Source organism: Balaenoptera physalus (genome assembly GCF_965194825.1).
Source record: "Balaenoptera physalus genome assembly, chromosome: 10".
Lineage (NCBI taxonomy): Eukaryota > Metazoa > Chordata > Mammalia > Artiodactyla > Balaenopteridae > Balaenoptera > Balaenoptera physalus.
In genome coordinates, this window is record NC_138889.1 from 79,350,647 (window position 1) to 79,373,138 (window position 22,492).

The 22,492-nt window shown below is 35.6% G+C and overlaps 1 protein-coding gene across 14 annotated transcripts in view; it reads left to right on the top strand.

The window, feature by feature from the left end:
• GAS2 (growth arrest specific 2) overlaps window positions 1-22,492 on the top strand; it is a 159,992-nt gene that overhangs the window by 108,903 nt on the left and 28,597 nt on the right. For 11 of the 14 annotated variants that reach the window (XM_082476712.1, XM_082476715.1, XM_082476706.1 and 8 more), the window contains one exon: window positions 13,453-13,506. The exons of 1 other annotated variant lie outside the window; for it this stretch is intronic. In XM_082476712.1, the coding sequence (XP_082332838.1) occupies window positions 13,453-13,506 (54 nt within the window). Of the gene's footprint in view, window positions 1-10,977; window positions 11,099-12,260; window positions 12,892-13,449; window positions 13,507-22,492 lie in introns of those variants that run through there. 2 more of the 14 variants (XM_082476708.1, XR_014267937.1) reach the window with 2 other exon arrangements.

Here is a 22,492-nt window from a genome sequence, read left to right on the forward strand (position 1 = left end):
GACTAATTATTGGCTCAATAAAGTAACATTTCAGGCTGTGATCTGTTTTGTTAATAATCAAGAGAATTTAACCTCTCAAAATACATTTGTTGCTTTTCCTGAGACCAAGAATTCTTCTTTTCAAAAATAAGAAAGTGAAAAATAAAGCACTGATATACTCCTAGAAATCTGCAATTAATGAGTCCTTCTATCTCATTTTTAGTCTTTTCCTAAAGAATAGAGGTTATGATTCTGAGAAGCTGTATTGTCTTGTCATTTGAATAAGTTAAAATATTTTCCTTTTTATTTTATTCTGTAGAGCTGAATAATTTGAATGTGTACATCTAATACAATCAGTGAACATTCTTAACATACTCAAATCAGTGATGACCCAGTAGAAATTTTTTCCAGTGTAAAGTTTTCTTTTTAATGACCACTTTTGACTGAAAGTTATTTGTACGACAATTTTTTAAGGCTCTACAAGATGTAATTTAAAGAAAAGTTTAATTATAATTAGGCTTCAAAAATAATGTCAATCATTTTGTATTTTAATCTAACATTAGGTCAGTGTTTATTGATCTAAAAAAAATGTTCAGGTAATAATTGCTATTTTGCTTTGGAAAGGTAATGAAAGGGATATAATGATATGTTATTATTAGGGGCTTGAGAACCAGTTTAGGAGAATGACCTCCCTAGAGTAGACAATTGGCCCAGTCATCACTTATTGTTCTTTGTTACAAGGATAACATACATGTTTATTTTAGCCAACCAGCCTGCTTTTGCTTTAACACATTAATAAATGGTGATTTAGTAGTACCTCCACAGATGTGTTTAAATTTTACTAAGTTGGCCTTTCTCAACTGAAGCTCAGGCTTCTTGAGACTATTAAGCCCTGGAGCTTAGAATCAAAACATAGGGTTTTTTTATTTATTTAAACAATTATTCTTTTTTATAATGGAAGTGTTGACAAAACACATGATTAATAAATTAGATGTTTTTTTTGCCTAAAGATATTAGGTTACATTAGAGGGAAAACTCTAATGTAACCTAATATCTTTAGGCAAAAATATATATTACATACATTTATTTGTATCTGGTCTTCCATATTTAGTCAACTGTCAAAGAATTTGATGCCTATATTTGTGAATAACATAAATGTATCATATTTAACATTTAAAATATTTTTTGATGTTCCATTTTTCTTTTCAGTAAATAGTTTCCTTTTGGTGAAATCTATGCATGTATTGTTTATAAAGGAATTGAGACTCACTTTACTGAAGAAAATTGCATCAAATTCCTTAGTGATAGCATTTGAATTTAATATCAGTTACCACAGTAGAACATAGTGTGCAGTTTCATGCTTCTATAGTTCCAGGCGAGCCTGAAGTAAGAGAACTGACTGTAATGTGGTTATTCACTGATTGGCCCAGCAAGTTATAGCATCATGTTGCTGTGATAGATGTCTTAAAATAGTGTTTTAGTGAATTTTAGTCATTCACTTTTTCTCATTTTGCTCCACCCACATATAATTTGTACTTTTTTTTTTTTTTTTTTTTGGTGGAAACTTCCCCATTTGGTGGAGAGACCATACCTTTATTTTACATTTGTGTAACCAAAGGGCCCATTCAGTCATTTCCCCCAACAAAGGGCTAAAGATCTCAGAGGAGCATGACCTTGCCTGTGGAATAACAACACATTCTTTTATTGTTCTCCTTTGGTTCTTTTTTTAAACCCTCCTACCTTCTTGTAATCTCATCAGTTTCGAGGGAAGCAACCATTCTAATTACCTCTTCTCCAAAGCCACAGCCTTAGTTCAGGCCCCATCAGCTTTTCTTTTTTATTTTATTTTATTTTATTTATTTTATTTTTTTATGTACTTAGTGCCACTGAACTGTACAGTTACATATGGTTAAACTAGTATGTTTTATATTATGTGACTTTTACCACAATAAAAAAATTTTTTTTAAATTTGTACTATTTTTTACAGTAGATTTCACTTTAAAATTGACCCGTTTTTTTAAATCTTAATTTTTTTAGAAGAAAGTATCTATTACTGCCTAAATTGCAATAGAAACTATTTGTCAAAAAAGGAAAATATCCATTAATATATTTTCATTTCAGTTCTTATCTTTTGGCTTGTCAGGGGTCCATTTCTACCCTGATGGAGTAAAGGGATTCTACCAAAACTTTTCTTGTATCTGGTTATCCCTAGAGACTTTTTACCTCTCATTCCCTGGAGTTCAGGAATTGAAATTTCACAGGCAGGCCATATACACCTTTCAACACACATTTTTCCCTATTTTTTTCTCTGCACTGAATGGATGAACTAGAAATGTCTCATTGATGTGTGCATACTTTGGCTAGTACTTTTGGATTTGTGGCAGGGGCTATATTTAATTGATTGTCATTCTGCACTAACACATTATAAGGAACTGGCAGTTATTAGTCAAAAAAACTAAGAGGTATTGATTTTCAAATGATAGTTAGATGGTTGTTGCTGCTACAATCTTAACTTTAAGTTTCTTTGAACACCCGAATTAAGGAGAGAGTGCCTTTGGTCAAATTCTCAGACACACTAGGGGAATGATTGCCTCATGGTATCTGTGTTGCTGTTCTGGGTTTCTTAAGTTTGCATTTTTAACATTGGCATATTTTAAACTTTGTCCTCTTTGCTAAGACTTCCAAATATAGTCATATTTACGACATAGTACATAGTAAGTGGATACATTTATGCATATTATTTCATAAAATGAAATACATATGGTATCTTAGCATCTGTCTCCTAGTTTTCTGTTCGTCCTGAGAGCAGCCGTGTCTTCCTGTGGTCATAATGAACCTATCCATGCAAAAAAACAATTTAGGGTCCTTTCAAGCTATTAAGAATGTTGACTTACTTTTAGTTAAAGAGAGCACACTAGTTCGCATTTTATCAAGGTTTATATATATATATAAATGGGATTCTACAGTATACACTCTATTTTCTGGCTTTTTTCACGCAGCATGATTATTTTAAGATTCATCAATGTTGTTGCCTGTGTTAATAATTTGTTGTTATTGCTAAGTAGCATTCCATTATATGGATACACTAAAATTTGTCCATTCATTCACTTATATCAATAAGACATTCGGGTTGTTTCCAGTTAGAGATTATTACAAATAGAGGTGCTATGAACATTTATGTATAAATCTTTGTATGGACATATGCTTTAATTTCTGTTGGGTAAATACCTAGGAATGCAAAGCCTGATTTGTATGGCAGGTTTATTTTTAACATTATAATAAATTGCTTACTGTTTAGAAAAAAATAAAATAAAGAGAGCACAATCACCAAAAAACACTGACATAGAAAACACTATCCCTTAGAAAGTCATAAATACATGATTCTATTAATAAGTCTCTAACACAATTACTCCTGATTTACTCTTCTTAACGTGAGCCAGAGTTAACAATTATATGTCTAACCAAATTCCAAAGTTTGTTGGCAACACCCAATGACTTGACTTATGTATGGTTTTATGGTTATCATATATATGAACACATTTTCTCATTATGCATTCAAATCAACACAATAACAACACAAAAGAATGAAAAAATTAAGAATGTGTGCAGATTACAGAGAAAGAGTCCAGAAGACATTTCTGCAGATGATATCTTTGCTAAGCATATGTTTTTTCTGTGGGTTTCTAGAAACCAATGTATGAATAGATACCTTGCATACATGGCTATCTAATGTTACTTATGTAGATGCATCTATATTCTCATGTAGACATGTTTGTTTATATGCACAGGTCTCCATTTAAAGGTGAAGGAGTAATCTCTACCCAATATAAAGGATCCGTTAGTACAAGGGGAAACCTTCAAGATTTCTGACAGTGGCTTTTAGGCAAATATGCTAATAATCCCCTGCTAAAGTGGGAATTCTCTTGTTTCTAGTTTATCAAACACAATTTCTCACAGCCAGATTTTTGCCCTGCACCTTCCAATGAACAACACTGCTTTTGAACTATCTGGTGGACAAAGCTAAATGCAGCTAATTTCTAACTGTGTGGTACAGATACAGATTTACTCTCCTCCAAGGTTTAAATATAACAGCTATTTTTCACTGACTTTTGAGTGATGATAAAACCTCCTTGCTGATGTCTGTAGTAACAGAGATTTAGATATTACTATTTAGCCATGCTGTGTATCTTTGAAATGTAAATAGATGAATCTCAGCCTAATGTTATGATTTTGAGGAGGAGAGAAGTAAGAATTTTCCTTTGTTCTTTTGTTCATTCAGTTAGTTGGTATCTACCCGGGCTTCAAGTATTGAGAAGTCACCTGACAATATAAAGCTGAATAAGCTTGTAGGAAGGTTTTCAGAGATATGTGTTAGATGCCATGAAAATGTCTATACTATTTGATTTGTCAACCCCAATGCAACAATGATAATATTCCATGTAAATAATCTAACAGTAATTTTTAAAAGTGGTTCCCAGCAAAACCTGGGAACTTGTTAGAAATGCAAATTCCTGGGCCTCACCCCAGACCTATTGAATCAGAAGCTCTGAGGGTGGGGTCCAGACACCTGTGCTTTAACAAACCTTCTAGGTGATTCTGATGCATACTAAAGTTTGAAACCACTAATCTAAAAGAAAGAACTAACTATATGAAGGAAGAGATTTGTTGTATCAATATAACAGCACAATTGGAAATCACTTGCATGTTTGATCATGGAAGAATATAAACATTCAGGTACTACGAATGATCGTTTTGAAGACTTCTCTGTATCGTTGTGAGAAAAAAACTGAAGATATAATGTTAAGTGGAAAAAAACCCAGACTTTGAAATTGTGTTTACATATAAAAATGCCCGTGTAGAAATGATATATAATTATGATTAAGACTTGAAGTGAACAGGAATAATTGAAAATGGTTTTTAATTTTCAGAGGTCATTAAATTATGAGTGAATTATTTTTTTCTGTTTTGCATTTATTTCTGATGATGAAAAATAAGAACTCTTTAAAAGAAGAGAAGTCAGCAACCTGATACAGTTGCAAATGTGAGAATAAATAAAAGGATTTCTAAAAGGTGTCAGATTAATTAGCTGACTGCTCATTTTTCTGGTCCTTTGCCTAAGCTTCCGATCTTCTGGACAAGGGTAAGGAAGTTCATTGGAGCCATGGTGTTGTCTAGACCAGGGAGGGCTTTGCATTTTGTTATGAACTTGTACCATATTTTTCCTGGGATGAACCTCTCACCTTTCCTTGTTGTTCTTTACTATTTTATTTCTCCATTTTGAAAACTCACTCAAGTAGTTTTCCGTTAGCACTAGGAAATGTGTAAACATCTTAATAACGTCCCTTCTCTTTGCAGACCCCATGAGTAAGCCATATGCTTAGTTTTCTCTCTCCTAGTCATTAAGGCTTTAATCATTTGATATCTCTTTCCTTTAAGGTTCAATTTTTAGTGACATGCAAATAATCTAATATTATACAATAAATTGATCTGTGATAATGCATGAAATGGGTGTAAATGGCTCTAATGAATAGAACATCCATGGGGGTAAGATCTTTACACTTAACACAGTTGCTCTAGTGTTCTGATAGTAGAAGCATGAGAGCAAGCCAGTGGGGTCACATGTTGTGAAGTAGCTGACTTTTTTGGTGCTAATTGCTTTGGGCACTAATATGATGAATAATTTTTTACTTAATTACAATTTACCACTACCCTAATTTTAGCATTGTTCAAAGCGTGTTCCAAGGAATTATAGTTCTGGAAGATGTTCAAAAATATTATTCATAAAGAAGAAGGGTCATAGTAATGGGTTTAAACAGGCTTCTTTAATAACTCTTATTATTGATAATTGACTCAGCCTCTGTCTGAGCAGGCGTGATATATCTCACTTTAACCTCTCTTTGCAGTGTGGGAAGCACTGTTGCCAGTCCCATTTTACAGCTGAGAAACATAGAGGTTGAGTAACTTCCCAGGTTATAAGGGAATAAGTGATGAAAGTGAGGTTCAAAAGCCTAACTCCTGAATTTACGTTCTTTACCACTAAGCAATACTGATTTATTTATCTGGGATTATCTGGGATTTCTTGGAGGGTTGAATATACTAATGTGATCTATTAATCACTAGAATGAGATGTATTATGTAGCATTTTCCAAATGTATCTGACTGTAGAAATGGTCCCTCTGCCACCTTTTTTTTTTTCGCCAGAGCATTATCCTGGGCTAGGGGGTCATGAAAACATACTTTGGGAAAGACATTATCAATCAAATCAATTTAAAAATGATTTGTAACATAGAATTATATGGAAATGAAAGTTTTCTACATTTTCCAGAATTAAAATCCATGTATATCAAAGTTCTTCTAAGAAATACTGAATTTATACTCAGTTTTACCTATAAGTTCCTTTTGGAAATTATGATTCAAGGAAATGACTGGAAAACTTTAAAGGAAAGGCAGCTAAAATTTTAAAAGTATCATTTGTGCCAGGCATTGTAACAGGTGCTTTATATACATTGTCTCACTGAATCCTCTACCACTCAGCTGGGAAAATGTTTTTATCCTTTTGTTACAGGTAAAAAGAAAAAGACTTAGGTTAAGGTCTCAAGTAAATAGTATGATACACAAAATCTAGGTCCTGACTCCCAAACCCATAACACACTCCATTCCAAGCAGCTTCCCTATGGCATGTCCATTAGATGCAGGTTTTTATTCACAAGGTTAGTTAGTCCTCTAAAAAGGACTTGCAACTTTTTACAATATGTTTAAGGCTCAGCTGTATAGTAGTGTATTCCTTATATCATTTTTACTTTACATATATTCAGAATACAAAGGGCATTACAACAGCATAATCAATAGTGCTATGTAATGTAAGGAAAAGAATATAATTTGTTTGCTTGACTGTATTGTGATAGTAATAAAATTATAACAATATTTATTAGGTGTTTACTTGTATGTCAGATACTCTTCAAAATGGCTTATATGGCCTGTATAAGAAAATAAGATACATTATTTTCTGTCTTGATATCTTTTTAGAAGAAGTCAAAAGATAATTTTTTATATTGCCAGTATAGTCTTCTTGAGTCTTCTTACTAATTGTTGATATTTTTAAGTGGATTAATATTATTTCAAGACATTTTAATAGCAGATTTTCATAGTTGGGTAAAACCATATCAGGTTTCATGCTAACACTCTAAAGGGTCTGGGTATTTTTTTTTCCTTCACATTTTAAGAAATCTGACTACTTAAGAAGCCTAAAGAAAAGGCAATGAATAATTTAATTGGAAGTCAGCAAAGGGCTTTGAAATGTTATAGAGTCATTATACTAGTTCTGAATTAAATCATCACAGATCAATGGAAAAGTCACACACATTGCTGTTGATTCTTTGTAATTTCTTCTTTACCATAAAAATTCTTCAGGGTTATATCTGTGTGGTAGAAATCAACTCACTATAACAAGCCAAGCAAGAGAGGTACCAGAGCTCTGTTGCTATAGCAACCCAACCTGGCAATGTCTTCTAGGACTTGCTCTAAGGGAAGGTCCAATGATAGTGAGTAATATTACTTTCTTTTCTGCTCTTATGACACATATTGATTTACTGTGAATAAAAAGTAGCATGGTTCAAATTGCATACCTTTCCTGGTAATGAAAAATGGGCTCTTGCGTAAAAATGCAAAGGAGTTTTAAATGAGTAGCAAGGAGTAAAACTTTCATTTATCTTAGTGGAAACATTGCACAAACAGCCATTACTCAGCAGTTGAATGTTGAAAATTCACTTGTTTTGAATAACAAGGATATAAATATTTCATCTAATTTAGCAATTTATGGGAGCAGTGATTATGATTTCAAAACCATCTAATGGCTTATATTCATTTCTAGGAAAATATATGGATATGTTTGCCTCTGATATATGTAAAATCTCAGAACATTTATAGTGTTCTAATCCATGATGAGAGAAACACGGCTGTTACTAGCACGTGAATATTTCCAGACTGAGTACCTTTCTTTGCCCAACTGCCTCAAAACTAAACACTAATTCAGGAAAAGCAAGCATATTCAAAAATTTAAATATATTCAAACTCTTTAAATTCAGATTTCTTTTTAATAATATCTTTGCTCTATTCAAGACACTCATTTCTTTGTAATTTATTCATGTTCAATAAGGCTGATCTAATAGGATATAATTTACACTTTGGTAACACATCTCTCAAAGGACTTTGCAAATGTTAATGTCTTCTTAACCTCTTCTTTCAGAGAAAGACATATATCTTGGATGAATGCAAAATAAACAAAGTGATTAACCACCGCTGTAAAAAAAAATCAGCGATGGGATGTTGCCTTTCTGACATTTATTCCTTGAGAATGAAAACCTTTAAACATAGAAAAATTTATACTAGACTTTGTCCAAGATTACACCCAACACTACATTTGACACCAAATTTGAAAGCAAGAAAAAATGCAATTTGATATCTCTTACAAGAATGGAAAGAGTAATGTATCTGGGCCATTTTCCATATTCCTATTTAAGTTAGGGAATTCACTTATTCTCTTTCCATTGAATTGTTAGGAAGTACATCAAGTGTGAAGAACAATAAATAAATGAGAGCTCAAAGCCAAAAATCCTTTTTCCCTGAGAACTTACCATTATTAGCTACTTAGCAATGAGTAGATTTTTTAAATTTTGTGTCTTCCTTTTACCTGAACTGATAAGCATTCTTATTCATCTCCAACTGAATTAGCAAGCTTTAGCATGCCTTGAAGTTGTACAATACATGTGTGACTCTATTCCACCTTGAATCATTTTCTTTTGCCAGTCCACTGCATCTGGAATAAATGGACAATTTTTTTTCACTAGCCACACATCAAAATTACTTAAACTTACAGAAGCATTGAAAAATTAAATGGCTTCATTGAGGAAATGCACAGGTCCTATGATCTGCATTCCCAATTTCTGCATTGCTATACCCTTCCTGACACTAAGATAAATTTGTTGCATATCTATACATCTTATATAGTGGCATATGCATGTATGTGTGTGTATGTACACATGCGTGTGTGTGTAGTGAAAAAGCACAATTTAGAGAGTTGTGTAAGTCCAATGATTTGGCATTTTTTATTTTAAAAGAGATCTCAAGTTGATTTTTCTGTGCCAGAGATTTGAATTCCTTATCAAGAAGTTTGTGAGAAAACTTAATCTTTTATTTTGTCTACATTTCTTTACATATACGATTTAACACTCATGGATTGTTTTCTGTGTGTCAGGTGCTTTTCTAAGTAATTTCCTTGGATTCTTTTATTTAGCCCTCACAACTCTCTGAGATAGGTGCAATTATTATCTCCATTTTAACAATAAGGAAACCAGTATTAGGAAGTTAATTACTTGCCAAACACAGCTGTAGGAGTCAAAACCTTTCTTTGAATTCAATATATCTGATTTCAGAGCCCATGATTTTAACTATATGCTATTCATTCTATTTCAGACTATCTAGTCATTTGGCATGTGGTGTTGTGAGTATTGCTGTTCAACGTTTCAACATCCACTAATGATTGACCTGTACTTAATGTGCAGCTCCTAATTTGCTTATTCCTTTGCTGATGTGGTTTGGTAAAACATGGAATTTAATAGCCAGTCCCTGTTAGAGAGACAGAAGAGAGTACCATGGAAACAGTCTTATAAAACAATAACAACCCCCCCCCCAAACAATTCAGAAAAACCAGGATGGCTTTCACATTGTTCAACATAGTTATTGATTTTTTTTTTTCATATATTGACCATACTTGAGAAGTCTTCCCAAAGCAACAGTTTATTTGATGAATGAACAAACTAAGGAATATTCTCAATTTACTGCAATTATATATTTCCATTTCCAGTTTGCTTTTATGTTATTAAGATTAAATCCCCTTAATTTGATTATATATGAAAGGATTTTCTGAACATACTATGGTGGAGTAGGGAGGTGAAATTGCCTTTTGTACCTTTTAATATTTTTATTAAAGGGTCTAAATTAGACTTATGACAAAGTATGAACTGAAAATTTTTGGCATGGCAGTTAATGCTTTTGAAGCAAGTTCTCTAAAAATAAGTTTTGAGTAATTTTTAAATAACATTTTTTCCTTATCATGTTACTTGATGGAGGCTAGAGTATTTCTTACTTTTATATGGTTTGTAAAGTACACCTACTTATACATTATGTCATTTTTTTATCACTACTCTTTGAAAAAATCAGTGTGATTGTTAATCTACATATCTTATTGATGAGGAAATTGCAGATAATAGAGATTTAACAACTTTCCCAAGGTAATCCAGCTAGTAAGTGGTTGATCCAGGATTAAATCATATTATAATTTTTATATACTAAATTCCATATATTTAAAATGTCACACAATAAAATTTCCCTTTGAAGTTTTAATTTTTTTTAATTTTAGCATAAATGAAAACCCTTTGTTGTTCCTTATGGTTTTGATTTAAGAATCATTTGCCTTGTGTTACATTATAATATGAAATTGTAAAGTTTATAAGATTTTTATTTCTTCCTTTTGTAGTCTTCCCAACAAGAACATTTCTTGGTTTACATGTTCTATGCTAGTATAAATGTGAATGATTTTTAAATGATTTTTTGCAAAAGGGAAAGAAATGGAACAATTATACACAAAGGGTGTTGTGTTCTTGAATTATTGATGAGTCTTCTAGCAGCCAGAGAACAAACCTGTGAAATGTCTGTCATTATAAATTGTATGTAATCCTTCCAAGGGCTCAAGTTGCATAAACAAGACGCAGCCAGATTCATTAAGAAACATACTTTGCAACTGTGGCCATCTTGAGTTTGTACCGAATGTAGTCAAGCATGGTAGCAATTTTGTCATTACAACATTGACTATAATAAATTAGAGCTCATTTATTTAGTGGTATCTTTTTCATAAAATCAATGAGTTAAATTTCTGAAGACTTGGTCATGTTAGACCTTGCCTTGTCTTTCTCTTCTAATACTTGACATTTTGAATTTCAGTTCCTCAGTAAAAACATGGAATCTTGGTTCTGGACCCAGCAGGTGCCTTCATCACCTAACTGCCAAGACTTTTATTTCAGGAATCTTACTGATTCACGTCAACTTTTCATTCACTGGAATGGTGTGTTCCGCTTTTATTAGTATTAACATTTTCATTTGAAACTTGGTTGTATGTTGTTTAGGATATATTCTGCCATTTCCTGCCATCTTGTTAGAAGCATACTAAGATCTTGAGGAAATCTTTGTGTAGATTTTGGGAAGAACAAGGTATAAGAATTTGGGTTTAATACTGGCCTTAGGATATATACTCAATAGGATATATACTCAATTTGCTTTACTATAATGAAAATCCTGATGTTACCAAAAAAATTTTTAATCACGGTGAGTTATTTAGAGATACTTGCCCTGTTTCTCTAAAAAGAACATCAGCAAGAAATCACTATATTATATGACTCTTCTCCTAGCTGCAGCTTTCTCTTATATTCATTTCCTTTTACATACTAGCTTCTCTTGCCAACTTCTAATTCTCCTGCACTATACTCACAACTTGTTCTTCCAAAGCTCTTGGCTATTATGGAGAAATGCCTTCTCTCTAGTCCAGAGGTTTTATAACCTAGCTTGTAATACAGCTACATTTTAGGGCACTATAAACTCCAGGGAAAAATTATAATTATTTGAGCTATCACCGTGTAAAGGGCTTTCTCATTCTCTCTCTTTTTTTAAACTAACTCTATAATTTTGGGGGTTCATTTTCACAGAAACTGACACCTTAGTTAAGAGTCTTTAACTTTTACTCTAAACATGGTCACTTGTTGTATTTTTCTTGAAATCCAGCCTCATAGAACATGTGGGGCAGAGATGCTTGGATAGTCTCTCTGGGGCCTCATTTGAAGGCAGGTAAAGTGCAGACCTGGGATTTCAAATTCTCTTCTAACTTTGGCATTAGGCATAACGTCTCCAAGGATCCCATTCCCAAACTGCAGCACCCAGACAAATAGTCACACATTAATTTGTCATCATCCACCAGTGTGTTAGCCATGATAATGTGACCCGGTCTAGGACTCTTCTGTAGATAATCATGGTCTTTTGAAGTCCTGGGCTAATAGAAAAATTATGGAAAGTCATATGGCACACAGAACCTTAGGAGTTTTATGAGCCTGTCTACCTAAGGCTAAGGTAGGCTTCAGCCTTGCACAGAGAGGCACTTTGGACCAAAATGTTTATGTCAAAAAATCCCTCTCCCATGGTGATGTTTACAAAATGTCTTTCTACCTTCTTCTAAGTTCCCTAACAATCTACAACCAACGTGACGAGGAGCCAAAATGTTCTCAGAAGCCAAGAGAGGAGTGTATCTCATATCTGACCTTGGATAGCTCATCTATCTCCTGTATTTACTCAACATCTTATAACAAAAAGAAATCCTCCAATGAGCACTGAAAGAATTCCAAAGAAGCCTGGGTTTTTAAACTGACATCTTGGCACCAAGGATTGAGTAAGGTCTTTCTTCACGTACAGCGTCCATAGATCTGGCGGATAACACAATTATATATATCAGCTAGAGGAAAGGTAAAGATGAAATATTCTAAGGATAAAATGGAAGATAGCCTTGAATAATAAGTTACAGCCATAATACTATCTAATCATGGGAAGGGAAATGAATGTTTCCCAAGGATAACTTTACTTTGGAACTCTGACGCTTAAGCTGAGAATCTGGGACATGTCCCTCAATTCTGACTGAAGGACTTTCAACCAATGACCTTTCAGATAAACTAGGCATCTCGCTGTGAGTATGTGACCATCGTGAGATTAGAACACTGCATAAATACCTTTTTAATTACAACAGAAGGAAGTGGTAGTGTACCCACGTGTCACAATTTTCTGAGTGGAAATACAATGATAAGGTCTTGAATAAAAGCAATAGGCCAAGTAAGTGGGGAAGTAAGATCAAGATGGCAGGATATTCCCCTAAAACAGGAAGTTTCATACAGAAAATAAACACTTCGTTTACTTAACAATTTTCTCTACAGTTTCATGAAACATTCTCTAGAGCCTGGTCTATTTCACTTGTGGAATCGAGACACAGACTTGATGTCTATTTTTGGGGAAAAATTATTTCCTTACATGGATCTCTTATTGTTACAGTAAGAACTCAGAAAGGAACAAGAGACCAAAGGACCCCAGAAAATGGATAGTTCTAAACATTTGTGTTTTAAAATGTGAATGACTAACACAGTCTACAATTCTCAGACTACGTATGCTTTAGTTATCACTTAATGTAGATAATTAGGCAATAAAATTTCCCTTGACTATAGGATATGAAGAAATATAGGAATAGTCATTATAACTTGAAAGTAAAGGTTTTCTTTAATCTCATCACAAAAGATCACAGTTTCCATTTTCAGGTAACGTTCGTGTTCCTTTCTGCAGTGGAGATGGAGAACATTTTATGAACTTCATATCTTCTTGTTTCAGTAGGGTCTTCATGGTTGTGACTATATCTCCACAGCCAAAGCAAAGCAGACGTTTAAGGTAATTACTTAGATAATTTAAGTAATGATTTAGTAATTTAAGAACTTAGGGGAAAACCTCTCCACTTTGCTTTCACTGTGGAGCCTTGGCCTCCCAACAAATGAGGGAAGTTGGGCATCCAAAAGTGAATCTTTTACCAGTTTTTTATTCCTTTTTTTTTTTCTTTTTTTTTTTTTGGTGAGGTATTAAAATGCTGCTTCTCCTTTGGTGTTCCCGTAGCAGTTTGTAAAAATGGCAATCTGGAGCTTATTGTGGATAGGTGGCAGGAGGTAACCTAGTAATTTTTGTCTTTTCTTAGTGTAATTCCCATACTCCAGTGTATTCCTTCATTGTTCCTTATTATTTGAAAGTATAAACCTGGGTTTAGCTTCTGTATGCAATATCATTTTAGCCTTTGCTTTAAAATATTTAAAATAATACACTTGTGGAATAAAAATAAAATACCATATAATTTCAGAATATTTAATGCTGAAATTATAATTCATTCTACTCCCATAGCGCAAATTGCCCTGTGCGGTTTAACACATGGAACCCCATGGACCTTTGCCAAATTTCTGCTCCTGACACCATATCTAACCTCCAGATATATCAGTAGTGCTTTAAGTAACACGTGTGATTTATTACTTTAGTATAAGAAAAGTTACAGGGGATAGGAATGGGATAGGACTCGAATTTGAGGCCCTGAGGTTTCCAGTGTAGACAGAAATATTAGCTCATTTTTAGTTTTTAAGTATTAATAATTATGATCTAGAAAGAATAGCTTACTTGAGTGAGTCTTGTCTATTTCACATAAACAAATAACTGTTAGAAAAGATCCATTTTGTCAATTCTTCTTTAAACAGGATGAATATATCTTGAAACTACTTTATGAGAACTAGTTTAGATTTCAGAAAAAGTGTTGTTGAATGCATCTACTTATCCGTAATTTATTTCTGCACTCATTCACCAACTGCACGAGCATGAGACATGTGCAAAAAACTTTTAGAAATCTCAAGGATATAGTTCCTCTGTAAGCTGTGTGTCTTTATAAAGATCATGCTTAATTATATAAATAATTGGTCACACACTACTGATAATTCTGACAATGAAGTATAACTTAACCGGTTATCCACATTAATAATTGACAAGCAGGAGAAGGAGATGAGTTCCCTTAGAACCACTTCTAAAATCTCCTCAATGAACCTGAAAATGTTATAGAACATCAGAGCACATGACTGTGTCGGGTGGCAGAAAAACACCACACAGAACTTTCCTTGGACCTGTTGAAAGTCGTTGCATAATGACTTGTGAAGCAACTTACTGCTAAATGAATGTGAAACCTAAATCCGTTGCTCTGATCTGACTACGACAGCCTTGACCCCCATCTATCACCAAAATTGACTGAACCACTCTTCCTAGCTGGGTGTGAAGTTTCCCTTTTGACTTTTCAGATGTCACTTGGTTAAAGAGGAAGATGTTGCCTGACAGGTTTTCTTTGTTCAAAGAACATGAATGTCTGTGTTCTTTTCACGACTTAAAATTGCCACACCTCTCTTTGCTTTTCTCTTTTTTAAAGAATTTTTCGTAAATGTCTTTTAAAAGGGCATGAGTATTGAACTAGAAAGTCAGGAATGTAGTTATCTGATAACCCTCATCACAGTGCTTCACATTTTAGGGTGAATCTCTATAGAACATATTTGAAGTTGGTATGATTTCAGTAGGCGTCGTGGATTTTATAGGGGAGGTTTGCAATCGAGCTGGCAGGCTAGTTCTTTGGCGGGCAGTTAACGTCCCTTTGGGAAGGCTAAAAACAGTGCAGAATTCTCTTCTCTCCTTTTCTTTACCTTCCCTCTTTCCCCTAAGAAGATGAGTAGAGGAAGAGAGCATACTTTGCTAAGTTTTGGGGGTGGGATCCCCATTCTGGTCTCTTGTTTTTCTTTCAAATACAGACATAGAATGACAACAGGGACATTGTCTTAATTGAAGTGAAATGCACTAAAATCAAGCTCAAGACTTGCTTCCTGGAGGCATTCCTCAGAGACCCTATAATGCCCAAAGCAAGAGTTTGGAGCTGAGCTTTATCATTGGGTGGGTACAGCCCCTCTTGGGAGTTACCTCTCCTTTCACCCGTGAACGCAGGAGGTTCTGGAAGAACAGTAAGAGCTTCCTAGGCTGTGACGAGCACAGTTTAGAAAGCTTTGCCGTACGTTGGACCTGCAGGCTGAAATAGCTAGAGGCCAGCTGAGGCCAAGCCCCTAGTCCTTCCTCCTCCTGGGGCTGCAGTCTGCTGCTTGCTGTTCCACTTTGCTCTCACACTATTCCCTGCAGGAATCTCAGCCCTGTGGCCCCTCCAACTTTTGCCAGGGAGGCTTGCCAAGCTATCTTCATTCCCGAGTCTCATCACCCAGTTCTGTTCCCAGTTTTCTGTTCTCCCTGCCTCATTCAAACCCCTTTCCACAGGTGGGACTTATGCTCTCGTCATCTTTGCTCCTTATACCCCATGCCACACCTCAACCTTCGTTTCTGAAATCTACACCAGCTTCGGATCTGGCCAGGTCTGTATAGGCCTAGAGTTGGGTGCCTGCTTTGGGACTTGTTTGGTTCTCTCTGAAGCAAGATTACCTCTTCTGCCTACTGTTGTTGGCACTTCTGAGATCAATTTCCTTCACTCCCAAGATACCGCTTTTTCACCCTCTGCCCACAGCAGGTTATAAAAAAGGTGGCAAGCATCATTTTAACCACTTAGATTACAGCAATGTCCACATAACCAGAGGCTAGTGCGGGAGCTGTTGATGTACTTAAAATGCCTCCACCCGGTGTTTGCTGCCCAGACATGTCCAGTTAAAAACATCAACACTCCGTTTTTATTTTACATGCAACTTCCTATTGTTATCTGCAAGCCTATTTACTCTGTTACAAGTTTGTCTCCAGAATAACAGGTGTTTTCTCATATTACTAGGCATTGGAACTTTTTATTACAAGTGGCTTGCCTTCATCCATGTTCTGTCTTTGATTTCCTTAAAGTGAAGGGCTTTCAAAACAAGTCTTATGTCCTTGATTAGAATACATTTAGTGTGTCATTTTAAACAGAGCACTTTTTCCATATTTTAATAGAATAATTCCTGTGGTTTTTTTTTTTTTTTAAATAGCAAAGCATTTAAAGATTTATCCAAGAAATGCATAGTTAAATTGCTTGGGAGAGCTGGGAGAGTACTTAAAGCTGTACTTGGTACATTGATTTGAAGAATTTAGATCATGTTGGGGGAGACATCACAGTTAAGTTAGAGCTCTACCTTTCATTAATCTTTCAGGTAAAACATTTTTGGGGGTTAGATTTGGGGGTGGAATTCCAAATAAAGTGTTACCTATCATAGGGTTTTTCTATTAATGTGGACTTCAGGAATCAGAAAGAGCTATCAGGAGAAAGAATAGTCTGAAATGAGACTCAAATAATAAGTCTAGGTTAGCCGAAAAAGAGTAGAGAGTGTTTCAGTCAGAATCAGAAAGGAAACAGCATGCACAAAGGCTCAGAGGCGCCAGAGAAAAAAGGATAGGGAAAAAGATAGAAAGGGAGGAATGGGAGCCAGAGATAGAATGAGACATTATCAAAACTCTTAGAAGTGCAGCCTTCAGAGCAGAGGGCGAGGGAGGGAGGGGGTGAAGAGAGGCTTGTAGCAAAGGGGAGAAAGGCAGGCAGACGCAGAGCCAACTCGTGAACCACCTGTATTATGAGAGCTTTAGCTCCTGAAGGCAGTGTGGAGATAAGAATTTTTTGAAGGGGAGAGATGTGAGTAGACTACATTTTAAACTGCTAAGGCTATAGGGTGGAGAATGGATTGAAATGATGTAAAATTGGAGGAATACCATCCACCCATATTGCCTTGAGGAGTGTATGGGTCATGACAGGGGCAATTCAACCTGGAGACCTATCTGATAAAACTTCCAGATAGAATACATATTATGATCTACTGGGCAAGGCTCTCTATCTTGGTGTATAGGTTATTTAACGTTGAGACACTGTTACGTTCATCTTTGTCCCTTAAACAGAATATCGAAAAATCGACATGTTGGTGTTGGCTTGTTCTGACACATCTGCCTGGCATAGAGGAATTGGCTGGGTTTCAATAGGTCAGAGTTTCCACTTGTTAATAAGGAGTTTCTTTGGTGAGAATGTTACGTAGAATAAAATTGTAAGTTGCTCCTAGAAACTAGAAGAGAATGATGGGAAGTGGTGTTTTTATATTTTACAACTGTTTGTGTGTGCGTGTGTGTGTGTGTGTGTGTGTGTGTGTTTCTTAAAACCTCTGGGTGATATCAATTGACAAGAGTCAAATAAATTAATTAAAAGGCACAGGCTGGTGCTCCTATCAACAAGTTTTTAGAAATATGTTACCCTAAACTCTTATTCTCCAAATGTTACCCAGATTCTCAGCTCCAGGCCTGCCTGGTGATTTAGCACATGTTTTGTTTAGCATAGCAGGGCTATATAAAATACAGTGCTCTGCTCCCAGTAAGACCAGCAGTGAGGCCAAGACATTTTCTATAAAACTGTTTCTTGGGCCAAGAATCCTCCCCAGAGTATTCTTTGGCCAGTTACAAATTTCTTTACATGAGTTCATTACATACATACCCAGAAAGCAGTGATTCCAGATGTGCAGCTGAGTTCAGAGCTTTGGGTCCATGTTAACACAATTTACACTCCTCCTGTTAAGTCCCCAAGAGTGGTCAGCAACAGGAATGAAGCATCTATTATGTCCCAGGTACAAATGTCATGGTCAAAGCAGTAAACAAAAAAGACTCTTTTCAAGTTCTGAGAATGAGGAGACAGACAAGAAATTCATAGGCCAAGGGTAAGATAGAAAAAAGCCAGATATAAATATTTTAGGCTTTGTGGGCCATATGGTTTCTGTCACAACTACTCAACCCTGTTGTGTTAGCACAAGTGCAGCCTTAGGCAATATGTAATGAGTAAGCATGACTATGTTCCAATAAAGTTTTATTTATAAAAGTAGAATGAGGGTCATATTTGTTTTATGGGCTATATTTTGGTGACCCCTGACATAGGTCAATAAATAAATTAGCTGTTCTCATGTACTAGTAAGAAATGGAACAGAATAGGATAATGTGGAAAAGAGATATTGGGTGTAGCTGCTTTGGCTACAGTGGATGGAAGACTTCTTTGTGATTACGTTAAATCAATGTCCAAGTGATTAAAGAGCAAGTTGTCAATATCATCTACTCTTCTTTCTCTTAAAAACATACATGAAGGTATTAAAGTTAAATTGCAGATTACATATTTATAGGAGGTAGAGACCATATAGAGCAGGCTGACATGTACATGGACTCAAAAATAATTGCACTGTTGTTGAAGAGAGTTTCAGGTATCTTCCTGTAATGCCCCAGCCTTCATTAATTCATACTTCCTTTGAATTTCCATGACATTTATTAACTGACGATACTCACATAGTATTGAGAAGAAGTGATATTGGTCAGTATGTCTTTTGTATATGCTGCCTTTTGTGTGTGCTGCCCAGAAGTGTATGGACCTGTTTTATACTAGTTTCTAACCTGGGTACCTATTTTGGTGTCCTTACATTGTTGGCACACCGTAACTGTGGGTTATCATTTCATAAGGATCAGAAAAGTTAAAAAAAGAATGCAGCTAGAATTCCAACAAGAAATGGCTCAGATTGACAATTTGCTTTCATAATGTATCAAAGATGGTAAAATACTCACTGAAGAAAAAGGAGAGGTATACTTTGAATCTCAAGCGTCTCTCTGATAAGATCTGTAGGGTCAGTTGTTTTATGTGTAGTAGCTGTTAAATCCTGAGCCATAAAACAAATCAGAGAGTGTACATTTATCGGTAACACAATGTGACATTTGGCTCACTTGGTTAAAGCATGTGGAGTAATCTGTTAGACAAGAGGCATTACTTCTTGTGTGTAAGGAGCTGAATAGGAATCATGGCCTCATATCTCAAAGACCCAGTTGGAAAGGGACCCGAGGTTTAATCATACAGATAAAATAAAAGAAGACAAAATGAAAGCTGCCATAAGACAGAGCATGATTTCAACCACAGATTCAGTAATTCACTGGACAAAAATTTGCTGCATACCGACAATGAGCTGGGCACTGTTCTAGGTACTGATGAATTTAGAGGCAGGTGGATCCATGTACATTGGAGTTATCTGGAAAACTTTCCAAGAGAAGGTGGAAATTCTCCAGTGTCTTGAGAAATAAATGTAATTTGAATGTGGCAAGGCATTTTTTGGAGAATAATAGGGTAAGTGTGGTTGAAGAATAGGAAGAACTCAAGAGATGTTTGAATAGTGAGTGGGCCAGTTTAGCTGGAGATCATGTAGAGAGTTTAAGGAGAGGATAATGTGAGAAAGGTAGGTTGGGGGCAGCTGTGAAGGGCCTTGAATGTAAGCCAAAAAATTTACATTTTAACCTGATGGCAACAGACAACAACTGGAGATGCTGATCAATAGGATGATAAAATTGAAGTTTAAGGCAATTAATCTGGGAGAGTCATATATAGAATTATAGACTGGAGCACGAAGAAACTAAAGGCAATGCAACTAATTAGGAGGCTATTCCAATTGTTCATAGGATGTGACTATTAATTAAAATGGTGGCAGAGAGAGTAGAAAGAAAAAGGATGGACAACGTAAATAGTAGTTTGAAAGTAGATTTGATTGGATATTAATAGAATAGAGGGAAAAGGCAAAGAAGAGACTAGAATTTTGAAAATGAATATTTTCTTAAGATACATTATTTTTTCCCAAAAAATTTAAGAGAAGAAATTTTGATAGCTTAAAAGAGTCCCTGAGGTCAAGTGATTCTGCCATCAACTTGCTGTATAACCTTGATCAAGCTATTTAAAATCTTTGTGAGTTATCTGTAATGAGAATTATGATAATATTCATTTTAAAGGACTGACCATTGTTTCAGTCATTCATGAGATACTCTACAAATTCTTTTCTAGCTCCTGAAAATAGAGTAGTGAGTAAGGCAAGGTCACTGCCTTTAAAGAGTATACTTTCTAGAAGAGACAGATACATTTTAAGTAAGCACATATAACAAGGCAATTTGGGGTTTGGTAAATGTTAGAAGGAAACATGTGATGTAACATAAAGCAGGAGGGGTTATTTTAGGAAAAGCTCTAAGGGATGGCCTCTCCTAGGAGGTGATATCGGAAGTGAGACTTAGATGTTGAGAAGGAGCCAGGCTTGAGAAATTCAGGGAAAACAGTTTAGAGGTGACAGGAGGAACAAGAGCAAAGCTTGGCTTAGTTGAGAAGCAGGGTAGCAAATTTTTTACCTTATATTTGAACAATTCTGGGAAAATGGGGCCACTCTAGGAGCGCTATCTACAATGGTAGTGGTTGGCTGTTAGTCTGTGGGTGGACATTACAGCAGATTTAAAAGGGATACCTGCCCTCTGGTGTGCTCCATGGATCATTTTAATGCTTTTAATAGGCTTTCCCCAACTCTTCTCAGTACCATGGCGAAAAGGATGTATGCGCACATTGGTTCAGTGAAATGCATTAATATTTTCTTACGTAGGAAACAAAAAATTCTGAGAAGCCAGCTTCTGTCAAAGAAGAGAGTTCCATTTATTTATTTATTTTTGCAAATGAGAAGGACTGGAACCAGGGAAACAAACAGTGTTCTGTTGAGAGGGATGACTTGCATATTTTAGTTTGGTCTGTTCATTCTTATATAAACTAGGGCAAAACAATGATCCCATTAAGTGTTATCTTTGCTTACTTCAGTGTTTTTCCTTTTGGGGAAAAAAATCAAACACTCGAATCAGGAAATACTTTGATTGGTGTGGGTTTAAATTCTATCATCTCCTCACCCACAAGAAAATTCTGAAAAACAGGCCCTAGAATTTTGTTCTTTATGAACTGTAGTCATTTTTTTTCGTTGTTCAGTCCATTCTCATAGTTTAGAAGGTGACGGAGAGACAAAAAGGAATAGAGTGAGAAGTTTTAGATCTTGACTCCCTCTACACTTAATCTGGTGTCTCCCTTGTTCTGCTCTAACTATATTGACTTCTCCTCTTTCAACACACTATGTTGTTTCCTGCTCAAAGGCCTCTGGAAATACTGTTCCTTTTCCTGGAATGCACCTCCACTCACTGCCCATTGCCTAACATCTCATTTTTTAGTTGTCACTCCTAATGTTTCATCCTCCAACAAACCTTCCTTCCTCACATTGGGCCCCTGATAGATTAGGTTTCTCTGTTAAGAGGTACTGATCCTAAGCACCCTATAACTTCTTCTTCTTTCACTATTAAGGATCTTAGGGGTCCTTAGGGGTGTGACTTGTGTTGGAGTTGCTCACTGATTCTCTCAGTACACATACTCTCCAGTACTTTGTCTTGCATATGAAAGTTGCCTAATAAATATTTGTCAAATGTATGGCACTAAAATAAACAAATATTAAGGCATAACGCCGGATTTTTGAAAGTTGAGGGACTCTGGAAACAAAGCTGTGGGAAAGTAACATCATAAGTTGGCTGTGAGTGACAGAAACAAGCAAAACATCAGTGACTTAAAGAATATAGATGTTTATTTCTCCATCATGAAAGTCCAGCGCTGGTTTGATGACTCTGCTCCTCAAAGTTCTCAGAGACTCAGTTGCTCCAGCTCAACACTCTGCCATCGCTAGTGGTGGGTCTCAGACACATGGTCCAGGGTGGCTCTGTGTCCCAGGCAGAAACATGGAGGGAAGGGTGAAGAAGGGACACTTAAGGAAAGTTCCTGATTCACTTGATTGTTCTGCTTACATCTCGTTGGCTATAACTTAGATATGTGGCCGTATCTACCTGCATGGGAGACTAGGAAAGTAGCCTTTATTCTAGTCAGCTGTGTGCCCAACTAAGATTTCTACTGCTCTGGAGGAAAATACGAGGGTCTAGGGATCCACCATGTCTTTCCCAGGAGGTCAGGGTACACATCACAGAGATCAGGCATATCTGAATGACCACTTAGCAG